The sequence below is a fragment of the Onychomys torridus genome, chromosome 6 (assembly GCF_903995425.1).
Source record: "Onychomys torridus chromosome 6, mOncTor1.1, whole genome shotgun sequence".
In the NCBI taxonomy this organism is placed as follows: domain Eukaryota; kingdom Metazoa; phylum Chordata; class Mammalia; order Rodentia; family Cricetidae; genus Onychomys; species Onychomys torridus.
This window is the reverse complement of record NC_050448.1, coordinates 128,404-145,243: the sequence shown is the minus strand read 5'-3', so window position 1 is coordinate 145,243 and position 16,840 is coordinate 128,404. Positions and strand designations below refer to the sequence as shown.

The 16,840-nt window shown below is 37.9% G+C and overlaps 1 protein-coding gene across 1 annotated transcript in view; it reads right to left on the bottom strand.

Annotated features, from left to right (window-relative positions):
• The window catches only part of LOC118585278 (ceruloplasmin), a 38,635-nt gene that overhangs the window by 4,670 nt on the left and 17,125 nt on the right, over window positions 1–16,840 (bottom strand). The window contains exons 7-17 of the mRNA XM_036189619.1: window positions 16,410–16,549; window positions 15,159–15,311; window positions 12,795–13,012; window positions 10,474–10,624; window positions 8,836–9,048; window positions 7,605–7,812; window positions 6,351–6,490; window positions 4,819–4,947; window positions 2,265–2,371; window positions 638–854; window positions 134–273 (exon numbers count right to left, since the gene is read on the bottom strand). Coding sequence (XP_036045512.1) covers window positions 134–273; window positions 638–854; window positions 2,265–2,371; window positions 4,819–4,947; window positions 6,351–6,490; window positions 7,605–7,812; window positions 8,836–9,048; window positions 10,474–10,624; window positions 12,795–13,012; window positions 15,159–15,311; window positions 16,410–16,549 — 1,816 coding nt within the window. The remainder of the gene's footprint in view (window positions 1–133; window positions 274–637; window positions 855–2,264; window positions 2,372–4,818; window positions 4,948–6,350; window positions 6,491–7,604; window positions 7,813–8,835; window positions 9,049–10,473; window positions 10,625–12,794; window positions 13,013–15,158; window positions 15,312–16,409; window positions 16,550–16,840) is intronic.

The window sequence follows — 16,840 nt, the reverse complement described above, 5'->3', positions numbered from 1 at the left end:
GCTACAGTGAAGTATTGTTCTGATCTCTGCTGCCTGGCCCACCCTTTTTCAGGTATCTCTGATGAAATGCATTCTTGGCTTAAATTAAAAGGTATTAAGCAGAGCAAGAATGACTGAGGTAGGTGTCTCTTACCTTGTATTGGAAGCTGTGGCCATGAAAGTGTACGGTGTGCAAATCTATTTCATTGCCCATTCCCATCACATACCAATTGACTTCATCTCCTACGTGCATTGTGAGGCCTTGTAGGTTTCCAAACATTTTTCCATTAATAGCTGAGGAAAATTTGATACATTTCAGAGTAGTTTAAACCTTCCTTCATAGGAATTATTACTAGGTCCATATAACAGAGCTTACTTCACTATAGATGGGGAAAACAGATCTTTCAAGTTTACCAATATCATTGCTATTTTTCAAGTTACTTTATATGAAGAGCCTTAATCTTAATTATGAACTTATTTAAAAGGGAATGAGGGTTTAGAATTGGGAGAGGAATTAGTAAAGATTTTAAACATAGTCCTATTTTGGTTTTGAGCAGAATTTTACATTACAATATTTTTAAATAAAACAGCCCTACAACATGATTTTCTTAGAAGAAAGGAGTAAAAAAAGAAAGTGGTTTAGAATAGTTTCTCATACCATGCATTTTATTGCTTTCTCTGAATTCCTCATCATCTTTGTTTACTTTCTCAGGATGATCAGAGTATATTTTGATGTTGTCATCTAAGTACCAAGATTCATTCTCATCAAATATTAGAAACAAAAGGAAAAACTCCATTTTCTTTAAAGGATTGAATACTTTCATGTAAGATTTCCGACAAACAACCAGTGGGCCTATTAGTCCACTATAGAGATCCTGAAAACAAACAGAAAGAGCAGTTGGAAGTGTTGGTCAGGATTTCAGAGAGCTGGGATCTTATCACCCACAATCTCAGCAGTTTTGGAGGGACTGGTTTTAGTGGGATACCTAAGCCACTGTAATATCCTCATACTTGACATGGTTAAGTTGAAGCAATGACAAATAGGAGGTAGGTTATGTGGCTGATGTGGAACTTAGAGAGATTTAAAAAAAAACAAAAAAACAAAAAAACAAAAAACGGCTTAACCTTCATTCATGAGCTACCTGAATGAACAGTGTTGGTTATTAATTGTATAAGCTTGTGGACTTATCAGGATGAGCCAAGTATTATTCCAGTCACTGTAAATCCATGACTGAATGAAACAAAACCTTTTGCTGTAGGAGCTCATATAGGAATAAAAGAAATGAGTAGAAACTAAGGAAATTTCCATTTGTCATGGAGAAACAGAATGCTAATGAATACCCATGTTAAAGACCACAATTAACAACTCTTAAAAATCTGACAAGTTTGGTGTGGCCAGGTGCTAGTGATGGCAGATTTTGTCTTATATCATATTAATGAAATTCAGGCAGTGTCATAAGTAGCCTCTGAAACACTGGACAGAGAACAACAGCAAATCTACATCTTAGTCCAGTAATATTGGTTGATTGAAAGAAGACTTAGAGGGAGAAGTCTGGGGCCTGGGAAGCAGCAGTTGAGACAAATTGCAAGTACTTAAGTGTGAAAATGGAGAGGAGTGGGCCAAGTAATTGTCGGGACACATAATCTGCATAAGAAGAGTGGTTCAAAGTTCCTACTTGAGTGAAATGGATAGAACAGCACTTATGCTGCTGTTTTGTTTGTTTGTTTTTACAACAGGAAATGAAGGAGGAGGAAGACCCCTATAGAGGTGTCCCCTTTAGAAGGTGCTTGGTTTTAAGTCTGAGAATTTTTGGTGGAGCAGCCCAACATGCAGCTGCATTGACATATTGGGAACTCAAAAGGGATTCTGATGAAGATTTTGTTCTGCAGAATGGTGTACCATCTCACTTGAAAGGGCTGTTGGGGGATTTTTGGCTTTGTGATATTTTATCAGACAATACCTACTGTTCTGATTGCCTATTGGGATTGCTCAGACAACAAAGAACTCTGAAGCCACACATCTTAGTTTTTGCATTTAATATGTTTTCATATCAAAAGAAAAATAAAATACACTGGCTTGCAATTTTTATTAAGTTATCAATAATCAGCAGGAATAAGATAATTATAACTGTGTTTAAAAGCAAATAAACTGAAAATGTAAAATGAAATAGATTACAGAGCAACTTATTTTCCTGGTATTTTGACATAGATTGGAGGACAAGAAAACTATGTTCTTGCAATTGTCTATCTGGAGAATTCTTACAGAACAAATGTTTAAAATTTACCTTAACTTGATCCACAGTTGAGTAGTAAGCCCATGGTATACAAGGGGTATCCTCTGTTCCAGCGCCTGATCTCTCTGGGATTTGCCATATATAAATGCGAATTTCACCTAGATTAAGCAAGGGTTACATGTCTGGTTATATTTGGCTTATATCTGACACGCATATGTGTTTCATGTGCATATACATTTTATATACACATACAATATGTTAATCCTTGACACTAGTGACCCAGAAAGTAAAAATATTAACATGTTAAAAAATAATAGTACTCAAAATTCTTCCATGAATTTAGTTTTTTAATTTTATAGTGAGTGTATGTGTATGTGTAGGCATGTATGTGCATGCAAGGGAGCACATACACCATAACACACATGAGAGTTGGAACAGTTTGTGACAGTGGGTTATGGAGATGGGGCTTGAGTTATCAGGCTAAGCTTCTTTACACACTGAACCACATTAATGATCCCGCAGTTTGGTTCTGAGACACACTAAGGTATTTTTATGCAATCATATATTTACTATGAATTAAGCAGCTCTCATTCACTTGCCATAACAAAGAAACTGAGTGGATCCATCTTTTCTTACTCTAAAGTAGGTTTCATTAATTTTTATTTACAGATACCACATGGTACCTCAGCACCTTGCTCATGGTATTCCTGTACTGATGTTGCCCTGTAGAATCAGCTTCACTTTCCCTTTCTTTCCTACTTCCTTCTCACTATCCTCCTCAGTGAGCTGATGATTCCTGCAAGGAGCCATGAGAGCACTTGATCTTAAAGATCCCTGATTTCTCTCATCTGTCAACTTCTGTTGTTATCTGCTTCTGTCACACCATGTGCTTCTTTGTCACTCTTCTGTCACATGCAAGACATATACTGGTTCTTGATGCTTTGAAGATGGTTACTATATCCTCTTACTTTGTCATGTACTCTCTTCCCATGAACTCCTGGCTCTTCTCTAATCTAACCTTTTCCACTTGCCTTAGAACTTCCCCTATATCTGTCCATAGACCTTGACTTACTGATCCTGACAACCCTTTGTCCAATTTGTTTAGATTCACCTTGCTATTTCCTGCAAACATAGTGCTATCAGATTAATACTCTGGAGTCTGAAATCCTTTACTGGGGAATCAAGCAAGAATTGAGGTCTGTCTGCTCTTAAGGGAAGTGTGGACTTTCCCCCCTTTTCTCAAGTCATCACTTTTAGTCCCAATGTCCTCATCCCTTAACTAAGCAGAAATTTTCACCAAGAACATAAAATATAAATGCAGCACCTCATTGTCTCACTTCTGCCAACCACTCTTATTTCCATAATATGTTCTTCCAGCCTGCTCTGTCACCAGGGATTGATTCCCAAAGCTATAGAGTCACCCTTGACTCCTTCCATAAGACTCTAGTGCTCAATTTTCAGCAGACCCTTTTGGGTTAAAGTAGAATTGCAGCATGAGAACTTCTTACCTCTTCCTCTGCTTAGTCCCATGCCAAATCTTGTTAATTCTAATTCTGGTAATTTTGTTTCACCTGTTTAGTACAGAATTTCCCTATCTGATCTTTAATGTTGCCATTTTTCTCCCTTACTCATATGTCATCCAGAAGAGCCTCTTATTGATAATCAGATAAATCCCATTTAGCTCAGATCCTCAGGCGACTGTTTAGTTTAAAACCTTGAGTCCTAATCATAGCCTTCCAGGCCCTTACTCCATCCAGTTCCTTCTCTCCCTTGTCCCCATCTGTTAACATTCTGTACCCTCTTCACTCTGCTTTTGTGGTGTCTGGACTCCTTACCATTTGTAAGAGACAAAGCATGCTCCCACATGAAGCCCTGGAATCTTACCCCACAATTAGCTTGAGCTGCACCTCCCTTATTTGTCTTCACCAATGTCCAGCCCTACTGACTGTCCTACCTAAAATAACCAGTTGCTCTCTGATGAGTCTTTTTCATAGCCTTGTTTATGACTCAATACTATCTATGTTTTTCTCTCTTAGAAGATCAAGAGAGACGTTTTTGCTCTTTTCTCTTAAATTTATAAAAGTAATTCTACAGAGCACTATTTTTTTTTGTTTGTTTGATATATTTGGAAACTGCTAAGTTTTTAAAACAAATCCTTTTTCCTGTAAAATAATTTTAATTTCTATTTGAGTGTACATAATCTATCTCAATTTTTATCTTAATTGAACATCTGTTAAGCTCTTGGGACATGCCAGATACTAAAGCAAATACCCAGGCTTTAAATTCCAAACCACAGACATTGTTTGACAGGCTGGCACATGAACATTCTAGTTCTAGTTGAGTGGAGGAAGCATCTTTCTAATTCACTCTTCCACCTTTGTAAATGTCTGGTACTTCCTTGTTTGTTTTTACAGCTCTTCTGTAAACTGTTTTGGTGCAAACGTGCTTATACTCAATCACCCACACAGAGCTGGTCCCTGCATCCTCTGCCCCCACCTTTGCAATTCCTTACAACATAGTCATTTAGAAAGACTATTCTTTATAGTAGCTGGCATTTGTGGAATGGCTACAAAATCAGTATGAAGCATCCCTTTGCTCACAATACCTGGCAGTGTTGGAACAACTGTAGAACTCTCTGTTTTCACCCCATGGGCATGTATTGAATATGGCCTGGTTGCCATGTTTTTAAAGACAATTTTAACTTTGTCTCCAACATCAGCATGAATGTGTGGACCTGGTAAGAGTGAAAAGGAAAATCAATTTATTGTCTTGTTTTGAAATTTCTGTGTTAGTGATAAAGGCAAAATTCAGGTAACTTTTCAGTGTGAAGAATGGAATCTTCTTTTTCTCACATGTCTTTGAGCTGTTACAGTGATTTATTTCTGGTCCCAGAGGATGTGCATAACAACACTAGACAGAACTTCTCTAAATATGGAGACCATAGTGTATCTCTTAATCAGAGTTCCAGGAAACACTGTAGCCTGAAAACCCTCTGAGGGTCAGAGATCTAACGGGGATTGCTGGTGGCAGGCTAGGAGCTACTGTGCACAGTTTACTCTCTGGGTTCAGTATTTGGACTTCCAGGCAAAGGGTTGTGCTGGCAAGCATGAAGCTGGCCCTCTAGTTTCTGCCCTTCAGCCAGCTGCAGCTGTTTCTTGTCACATGTGTTTCTGTTATTCTCAACAATGTCATTAGCTCTAGAGCAGCAGTTCTCAACCTATGAGTCAGAACCTCTTTTAGGGGTTAAATGACTCTTTTATGGGGGTCACACAAGACTATCAGAAAACGCAGATATTTACATTATGATTCATAAGAGTAGCAAGATTACAGTTATGAAGTAGCAATGAAATAATTTTATGGTTGGAGATCACCACAACATGAGGGACTTTATGAAAGGGTCGCAGCATTAGGAAGGTTGAGAACCAACTGCTCTATAGTATCTCTCTAGGGAAATTCTGATCCTGTGGAAGTAGTGAAAGGTTTAGGAGTTCAGCATCTCAAGGGTTTCAGGTTACATGTTCTGCCTGAGTGGTTCCTGAAAACCTGAAGGCAACTTTCCCCTGATTCTGTGTAAAGAAACATTTTTTCAACCTCCATATATATCTTTATTTTGTGATTAATTATATCTTAATTTTTTAAGTAAAGAGTTGTACTTCTTTTTGGAGGGGTGTGTGATAACAAGGAGAATTTGGTTAAGGTTTTTGTTAGAAAGTAATTTCTAAGAACTTCACCAAAGCTATAGGCATCAAGTTAAAAAATATTTTTGAGACAGGGTTTCTCTATGTATTCTTGTCTATCCTGGAACTCATTCTGTAGACTAGGTTGGCCTCAAACTCAGAGATCTGCCTGCCTCAGCCTCCAGACTACTGGGATTAAAGGCTGATGCCACCACTGCCTGGCTCATTACAAATAATTTAATCAGTGTATGGAATAATAAATTAAATTATTCCTGACAGAAATAAGTGATATTATTTGTATTCTTCATCAAGCACACACTTCTCCTTTTTTATTGAATGATTAAAAAAATAACTTGGATCCATGAACTAGAAAATTGCAATCTATATATATTGATGCATGTTGCCACAGGCAGCTCTTGTTGCTAACTGAAGGCTGGCAGGATGGGGCTGTTCACCTTACCTAGGATGCCCAAGTGCTCATCTTCAGCTTTTCTCTTCACCTGTTCTTTGAATGTGCTGTCAGTAAATTGCCGATACACAACTTTCTTGTACTTTGAGCCTATATAAAATTCTTCCTTATCCAAAAATGCATTTGAAATACTAGAAAAGAAAAATGGGTGCAGGTTACTATTTGTTTTCATGAAAGAAAAGAAATTGTTTTAATTTTTGAGTAAAAATTCTTGTGAATAGTTATGCTCATTTAAAATTATTTCCATCCCGATAGGGAAAAAAAATGGACTTTAAACATATTGAGGTGTCCTATAAAGAGAACTGTCTAGTGAGCTGCTTCAATCCTGGCCCTGACTCTTGTCTAGCTAAGCTGACCTCTCAATCCATGTTGTCTGAAGACCCCTTAGTTCCTATGCCCCTAAAGAGAGGCATTGATCAAATCATCTATCTCATCACATTTTTTCACTCTAACATGTTATGAAATCCAGATTCAATCAAATTAATGTAGTATTTCTAGTCAATAGGAACTGAAGTAGCATATTTTTTTCTAGTCATTTTCTTTTTGGTTAACTAATGATTCCTTTTAACCACCTTATCCAAATCACAAAAGCAGCCTTTCTATGTCCAACCACACTCATCACTGAAACCAAACTATCCAGCTAGCCATTGCCAGCCAGATCGCTAGTTTTCCTGGGCATCTTAGGCCTACTTGTCCCACAGCTCACCCTATTCCCTCAGATCTTGTGCACATGAGATCACATGTTGAAATGACATGATAGAGCAGATGTGCCTGGGAAAATTTTTTGAAAATGGACACCTAGAAGTATCATGATGCTGAGACATGCTTTTGATGTTCTTATGGCCATTCTTTACTTGGATTTGCTCTTACTGATTTTTTAAAAAAAATTTTCACAGTGTGTCATAATTGCTTTGAACATATTTTCGTTTAAGTTCTTAGAAAAAAAGAACTGCTAAGCATTTAAGAAGTATACAGCATAATTAAGAATGTGGAATGACTATTATACTGGAAATAAAATCAGGAGGAGTAAAAGTAAGCAACACTGTGACTGCTCTCAATTTGATTGAGTTTGATCAGAAGAGCAATGATACCACAGACTCAGAACCGGTAAAGGGAAGGCCTCCTGTAAGGATGCCAAAAGAAATAGAAATGAATGAGCACAAATTCTCAGGAAGTGGTCATTGCTATTGCTTAATGCAGTTGTTGCTTTTTGAGCACTTTGGGAATCTGAGACTGGAAAGTTACTTTTGTTCTTGCAAATGATGCAGTTCCTTTTCCCAGTCCCTGCTTGGTGAATAGTCCCATTCCACCTCTACTGCTGCGACATAGTAGGTCCTTTCTCCCAGGTAGACAGTGGAATCTTCAAATTGCTGCTTGCATTGGTTCACAGTATATTTTTGCTTCATGCCACCTGTGTAGTGATCTGTTGTAAGACACTCTACGTCAAAAGTCCCTGGAGTAGCAAAATAGAAAACTTGTCAATTTTAACAGAAATCTCTTTACTGTTCTAAGAACCATTGAGGGGTGTATCTGTCTCAGAGCATCTGCTATTCCCCCTGCCTGTAACTTAGCAGATGTGTGCATAACTTATGTTCTTACTTTATTATGTCTCAAGAGAGAATATCTGTTACCTTTTTCCCTTCCTTTGGTTTTATTCATGGGCTTACAGTTACCTCATCTTGAGTATTACACAGCGAATCAAGTGAGGCCAGAAAGAAGTTAGTGTTTTTCATGATATGATTAAATTAATTCCTATTTGTTTTAATTTGCTTTACCCATTGAGAACCAAGCCCACATATGTATCTAAGCATGCATGGCTACAGTTTTTGTATAGAATACCCAGTTGCAAGCAGTCAGTAAGCCAACTCCACATCAAAGCTGTAGCGACATGATGAAAGCTTACATGTAGAGCACATGCAGGAGTCATTTCTTCTAGCCTGTTTTTATCACAGTTATCTTTAAAAGGACAGGAAAGTAACCATCTCATACATACTGCTGTTTGAAACAAGGAAGCACACACACACACACACACACACACACACACACACACACACACCACAGACTTCTTACTTATATCCTCTCATTCCACCCATAAATAGGAAGGAGATCTACCTGATATGTGCTTCAACATTAGTAACCCAGACACTCTCTTAAGAGAAGGTCTATCTGGGAGGCATTGAAAGAGTTCATCACTCAATATGTTTTTCAATAGGATTTTCAACCAAAACCATATACATAAATTTATTGTCATAGCTAATTTTATGTCAGTTTGACACAAGCTAGAGTCAGTCATCTGAAAGGAGGGAACCATGCCCTCTGCATCAGCTCCTGTCCTGTTTGAGTTCCTGTGCCAACTTCCTTCAATAATGAACAGTGATACAAAAGTGTAAACCAAATAAACCCTTTTTTGCTTTGGTCATGTTAGTCCATCACAGCAATCGTAACCCTAAGACATTGACCAATAAGAGAAGTGTACCTTCTGTGTCAGGCTGCATGAGAAGGGTCAGACTTGAATGAGGGAAGAGGTTTGCAGTGTCTCGTCTTTCTCCTTTAGAAAGATAAGTGTTTCCTGAAAAGTATATCCCATGTACATCAGCTTCATTTCCAGCACTGAACAAATACCACACAATGGAATCTCCTAGACACATGTTGAGGCCAGGCTGATTGCCATACATGAATCCATTCATAGCTACAAAATTTGGAGAAGGGGGAGAAGAAAAAGGGTTGAAGAAATTAATGAAATGAAAATTTATTTCTAATGTAAAGACATTTCAACCTGCCCATTGTTTATGTGTTGGAAATGTCTTGGCTGTCTCCAGAGCGGCCTCTGGCTACAAGAAGCAGGTCAGAGTTCACAGAGCATGGAGTTCTGTGTCCCTGCCACACTGGGGAGTTCAGTGTTTTCAGCTGGAATGAGATTCCAGGCGATTTTTCTCACTTTTTTCAAAGGTCATGTTTGTCAGCAACTATTTCTGTGAATAATAACAGCTTAGCCTGGGAGTCACACACTGGGAATGTATTTGTTGTTTTACATGAAAAATTTCCTGACTCGTCTTGGAAAATGGGGACAATCTTGTGTAGAAAATTTTTCTCACTATTGTTTCCAAAAGATGATATTCTTGACATGACCAAAATGCTAAATGTAGAATTTAAAGTAATATTATAAGGATTGTGGGTAGTGTGAGTAGTATCATTATAGCTTAAAATAAACAAACAAAACAAAACAAAACCCAAATAACAAAACTATTAATTTTTACTGCAACTTTACAATTTTTACTTCTACCAACTACACTAAATGTTTACTGTTCTCTCTGAATGGTGTGGGTCTTTGGAACAATTAGCCCACCATGTCTCAAAACCAAACACATATAAGTTAGCTAAAACATAAAAAAAAATCTGATGCTCCTCAAGTTTTAAATTTTGTCAGTTGATTCTGATGAGCAAACAAGTATGAAATCATGATGGCAAAGTTCATATTTTTAAATCATAATGGAAGAGTTCATATTTTTGAATAATTGAAAAAAATAAGAACAGCATTTAACCCATTATTCTCAAATTGATCATGCCATCAAAATCAATGAAAGGATTTGTTAAAAACAGATTCCCAGGACTTATTGCAGTGTTTATAATTCAGTAACTCAAAAGTGGGTCCAAGAATTTGTAGTTCTAACAAGCTCTTGAGCAAAACCGAGGCTGCTGATCAAGGGACCACAAAGACACATTCAGGGGTCAGCAAGATGGCTCAGCTGATAAAGGCACTTGCTGGGAATCCCACCAAAACCCAAATTCTGGGAAGAGAAAACTGATATGAATGTTTTCTTGTGACCTTCATAGGCACCATGGCATATGTTCATTCTCCCTGCCTCCTTCCCCTCTAAATAAATAAACATTTTTTTTTAAAGTCACCTTCATCACATTGGCATGTCTGCTATATTTGATTATTCTGGGGTGGGTTTTTGTTTGTTTGTTTATAACCTAAGATTTTGCCTTCAGAACACTATTAAGTTGTTTATTGAAAAGTAATCAAAAAAGCTGCTCACTTTGGGTTTATTTGGTACTGTTACTTATATACCACTGAAGTAGCCTGGGCAGGTGTAAAAGGTGCAGTACTTACAATGCATCTTATTAGATTCCTGGAAGTCTTTATCTTTCTTATCCACATGATCAGGTGCAGCTGTGAACATCCTGATATTATCATCCAAAAGTAAACTCTCATTCTCATCAAACACTGTGGGAAACAAGTAGAACTCCTTGTCTACATCCTTCTGCAAATCAAAATAACAACGAGGTGGAGATAAAATGAGAAAAGCAAAAGATTTCTATACAAATAATACTCTGTGCACAAACCACTTTAAGGAATGTCAACAGAAGTTTCTGTTTCCCTTTAAAATTTGGTTCATGGCATATTCCACTTGGCCACCAAAGTTTTCACTGGTATCTGTTGAGGACTTAGGGTTTAAGGTAACCTGAGCCTCTTACATCTAAAATTTCAAATTTCCTTCTTCATGTCCAGATTGTCCATACAAATTGAAGCCACTAAAACAATTTATTCAGATAGACATGTGATTTAGATTTGAAATGTGCCCAAAGCTATGTGCCTAAAGGATTAATTCCCAGCTGATGGCATTATTGGGTGGTAATGAGGACTTTAGGTTGGGCCCAGTTGAAAGGACAATGTCACTTGAATTGTGCCATTGAATATGGTAGAATATCTCTCCTCCCTCCCTCTCCTACCCTTTCTCTTCTCCCTTCCCCCCTCCTTTCCTTTGTCTCATTATATTGGGTATCCTGAGAAAAACAGGTTTCCTCAACCATATGCATGCCTGTTTCTCTACATCCCCAAATGGAATGGAACTAGCTGACTGACTGAACCCTCTAAAACCAAGAGCCAAAATAGATCTCCCCCCCCCCTTAATTTATTTATATTGGGTATTTTGTGCAGTGATAAAAACTAGTGTGGGAATATCTGTGTGCTGGGATTGGGAAAGAAGCCTTCCATGTTCTTGTAACCAGAAAGAACTATAACCCACACAGATCATCTTTAGTGAGGAAATGGCATGGCAATGAGCTGGACGAAGGATCCACACAATATTCAGGCAGATTAAAACAAAAACAAATAAGGAAGTAGAAAATTATTGGTTTTGAGAATGATCCAGTCATTCAGAAGACAACCAGTCCATGGAATCAAAGCAAATGAGCCATCAAGGAAGAGAATACTGAAGTCCTGTTTGTCTTTCTCTCATGATTCATTCAAGTGGACAATATGTTTATTAAAGTGAAAGCAGCCAACTAAGATGCAAACTTAAAGGTTAGATCCTACAGAAAATTGCATCAGTGATGAAGGTTGTCTAGGGTGAGTTTCTTGGTGATGTAACTACATTTATGCTACTCATACTTCTGTAAGTAAAGCTTACATACTGAAGTAAAGCTACTCATACTTCAGTAAAGCTACTGATTCCCGGAGCTAGACTTGGGTAGGATCACTTCTTTGGTCCACTAATGGCCTATCTGGGATAAACAGATACTTGTTCTCATTTCCAATGGAAAGTTCAGAGTACAGTAGCCTAAGCTACCCTCATATGTGGTCCTTGTTTATTTGTTTGTTTGTATGTTTATTGAGACAGGATTTCTGTGTAGGCTTGGCTATCCTGGAAGTCATTCTGTAGACCAAGCTGGCCTGGAAATCACAGAGATCCACCTGCCTCTGCTTCCCAAGTTCTAGGATTAAAGGCCTATGCCATGATACCTGGCTAAATGTGGTCCTTTTCTCTCTCAAATACTGGGACTGCAGGTATGTGTTTCCATGCCAAGCTTAGGAGACCCTATCTTTATAATTTTGTTTGTTTGTTTGCTTGTTTGTTGGAAACAGGGTCTCATGTAGCTCAGAATTGCCTCATACTCTAAAGTATCTGAGGATAGTCTTAAGCTCTTTATTTTCCTGCCTCTACTTCCCAAAGGCTGGGATTACAGGTTTGTAGGATCACATGGCAGGGTTCCTTATTGTCAGAGGTAGGTACAATATAAAATATTTTGCAGATTAAAAAACATTATAGGATGATAATGGTGAGTCAGGAGCTTATTTTCTTATTGCTAATTTTATCACAAAAGACTATGCATTCCATTTACAATACAATTTCAGATCAACTTGAATTATTTCTACCAGAAAAAAATGCATAATACATTTTTAGTGCATGATCTTACTACAAAACCCAGAATAGTTTCATACTTTTGATACTCCTGCCTCATCTTAGCCTAGTGTTGAGATTACAAGTATGTACCACTATGACCAACCATAATATAAATTTTATAAATCTGAGGAAAATTTAAAATAAGAAATATGTAAAATCTTCAGTGCCTTAAAGACCAGAATTCTCTTTATAGTGATAATTCAAAACAAATTGGGAGTCATTTTCACTCTCCCCTGCCTGGGCTTACCTGTCTTCCATTTGCAAGTAAGCTGCCTTTCTTGCATATTTTCATTGGCCCAATAAGCCCAGTGAATATATCTTTGGTGGGATCTACACCAGAATAATACATCCTAGATAAGCACACAGGATCTGCATAAGTAGGTCCCATTTCTTTGGGAACAGTCCATTCATATGTAAAGTTTTCTTTGGGTGCTACATGGGAAGCTGCTTGAGGATGAGGCATACCTACAAGAAAGGTCACAGCACAGAGGTTACATTTGTGTTTTCTAATGTGACTATTGAGCCACAGAGTAGGTTAAGTTTAGCAATATACTTCTAAGTTACTTGATTCCAATTGGGATAGAATCCTCCTTGTGCTGCCCTGTCAGAGTTGACAGACTGGTGTGATAAACTCAGGAAGCCTCCAACCCTGCCTCAAACCTCTATTTAGGGTTGATACCCCCTTTTGTGCTCAAAGAGCAAATATGTGCATTTTCCCCAAAGAAGAACTAATGTTGAAGGCAAATATCATCTCTTCTCTCCTACCAGCTAGATCACTGCCTGGCAGTAGGAGGTAATCAGCCCATTTTCTGTTGACTAAACTGATCAGAAGGTAATTGCAGAATTGAAAGGAACTTAGCCTGTGATACCTTGCAAATCATCTAGAGTTTCACTTGAAACTGAAGCCAGGAGACAGAGCCTGCCAGCACCCAACTGGACTAGGAGATGAGTCTTTATCCTCATACCCGAACACCCCAGACCCTAGGCTTTGGGCCCAGGGCCACAACTCTGTGCCCCCAAACCCTCACACATTGTAGTTCCAGTTTCATGCCAGTTGGCAGGCAGACCTCCTGCACACAGGTCAGACTATTCCTATCCCCCATCAGACCCTGTAACCTAAGCCCCACTGCCCTCAAATCCCACCCACCCTCCAAGACTGCAACTGCTCCCTGAGACAGAGCCTGCCAGCACCCAACTGGACTAGGAGACCAGTTGGTGGGCAGATATCCTGCAGACAGGTCAGAATACCACCATCTACCACATGGTAAGACTGTAGCTACTCCCTAAAACAGAGCCCATTAGTGCCAGTTGGGCTAAGACAAAAAGTCCATAAGCATTGATGAGACCAAGAGCTCCCACTGGATCAAGAGTATCAGACCAAGAGATGCTCCCTTAGACACAGACACCGCTTGCCCCAAGTGGAGAAAGAGGTAGATGCCAGTGCAAAAATACAGTCAACAACATAAAAAACAATATGGCTCCATCAGAATCTACATCAGCAAGACCTGAACATCCCAACACAGAAGAAACATAAGATATCTACCATAAAAATGACTTTAAGAAGATATTAGAGATCTTAAAAGAGGAAATGAAAAATTCCCTTAAAGAAATCAAGGAAAAGTCAAACAAAAAATAGGAAAAAATCAGTAAATCCCTTGAAATCCAAGAGAAAGCAATTAAACAAGTGAGGGAAACAATTCAAGATTTCAAAACAGAAATGGAGTCAGTAAAGAAGACACAAAATGAGGGAATGCTGGAAGTGGAAAAATGTGAGTAAACAAACAGGAACTACAGATGCAAGTATAACCAATAGAATGCAAAATCATATAAGAAAACTTTCCCAACCTAAAGAAGGAAATGCCTATAAAATACAAGAAGGTTATAGAACACCAAATAGACTGGATCCAAAAAAAAGTTCCCTTGACACATAATAATCAAACCACTAAACATACAGAATAAAGAAAAAAATATTAAGAGCTACAAAGGAAAAAAGGTCAAGTAACATATAAAGGCAGACCCATAAGAATAACACTTGACATCTCAATAGAGACTCTAAAAGCCAGAAGGTCCTGGACAGATGTTATGCAGATACTAAGAGACCATGAATGCCAACCCAGACTATCATACCCAGCAACACTCTTAATCAACATAGATGGAGTAAACAAAATATTCCACGATAAAACCAGATTTAAACAATATCTCTCCACAAATCCAGCCCTACAGAAAGCACTTGAAGGAAAAATCCAACCTAAGGAAGTTAGATACACTCATGAAAACACAGGCAATAGATAGTTCCATATCAATAAATACCAAAGAAGGGAAACATATAACACTACCACCAAAAAATAACAGGAATTAACAATAACTGGTCATTAATATCCATCAATATCAATGGTCTCAATTCACCTATAAAAAGACACAGGCAAACAGAATGGAAACGAAATCTAAACATTGCAGGGACTTAAAAAAGAGATCCACCCCATAATATTTCAGAAATGTATAATTGATACAGCCCAACTAAATTCTTATTGAATTGTCAGTAGTTATCCAATTAAGGTAAATCAAGATTCTGTTGACATTCAGCTTTCTCAGGACTTAATTTTCTACTCACCTCCCTTCAGGGAATGGACAGGTGGGGCATAGTATGTTCCCTCATTTTCAACAGTGAATCTCACCCCCATTGGCTGAATGCTGAGAGGATATGGTCCTTTGTTATGAAAGGTGACTTTAATGATGTCTCCTACTTCTGCCCAAATGACAGGACCTAGGAACAAAAAAGAGCATTTGCTATCTTTTTGTTGTTGTTGTTGTTGTTGTTGTGTGATATACAGAATGTACAAAAACAGTTACTGGCTTTAGCTGTGTCCCCTGACAAGCATCCCAGGATCAAGGCACATATGTGTTGGAAAGCTTGGTATTTAAAAAAAAAAGCTTGGTATTTTAAAAAAAAGTTGGAAAGCTTGGTATTTTAAAAGTCCATTATTGCTACAATATGGCAAATTTGGAGACATGCAAGAATTCTTTTTACTACAACTTGAGGGAAATTAATTTGTTTATTATCTTTCTTCAAGTCAGTAAAATTTGTACATCACAAAAAACTAATCTAGAGTGTCTACACATCTACAAAAAAACTTCTAGAGCATCTATACATTCTTCACCATAGTCTGGGCTGTGTGACTTTCATCCCCAGTTAAGGTAAGTTTAAGATATATTTTTTTGGGTGTGAAGGGTAAGAGTTTTTTTAGAATGTAAAACTCCAAAATTAGTATTGTTGTCAATTATAGAGTAAAGATATAGCTATATAGTATACAAATGTTTTATGTAATATCCATAATGACATTTATTGAGGGAATCTTATCCCGACTTCTAAGTGTTTATTTATGTCTAATATCTCATCTAACCCTTACTAAAGTTTGATGTAGTAATAACCATTTTCAACTCCACTTTATAGAAAAAAGCAGGCCCCGAAAATTAAGTCACTTTCAAAAGTCACCCAGCTTTTAGATAAAGAGGAAGACTGTCTCATGAGTCTAGACTGTGTTTACCATTTATGAGAGAACTCAGAGCTGGGAGCAGCCTCTAGGGCAGATGCAACCTGGGTCATCAGTAAGCCCACATTTGGTTTCTGAGAAAGTACGCTTTTGGCTAAGTCAGTCATTTAAACTGTCACACAGTTTCCTTTATCTCTTCATGACGTAGTGAAGATTTATGGCTGATAATTTGTTTTTTGGAAAGTATCCAGCTGCTATGTGTCAAGTGGTACCCAATCTTTTGTGTGCCTGGCTTCTAACTAGAATTCATGCTGCAGGTCCTGACAATTTTCTTCCTGAGGTTGGGAGAATCAAGAAGAAAACATTCTCACCAAGGATTCCAAGATGTTCCTCATCAGGGCCTCTCTGTTTTTGGTTTGTGAAGGAGTCATCTGTGTACTCACGATAAACCACTTTTTTATAAGAGCCACCAATTCTCATAGCACCTTGTTCAAAAAATACCCTTGAATCACTGCCAGAAAGAAAAAAGGGGTTAATTCTGGTTTGGAGGTAGAACAAGGTGGCTATATCCATGGGATTCTAACGGAAGAAAAAGAGTCTGTCTAGTGCTTAGTGCTGCATTACACCCATGATTTACAGTCCACACTAATTTTGCTGAAAAGGCACACAAACCTGGGCAACTCTTGAGGTTTGATGAAGGAATAGAAAATCAAGGAGGAAGTTGCATTTTAAAGTGAATTGAAAACAAATTTCAATATAGCTATGTCACCCCTGTTCTGCAGTAGAATCTTTCCACCCCATT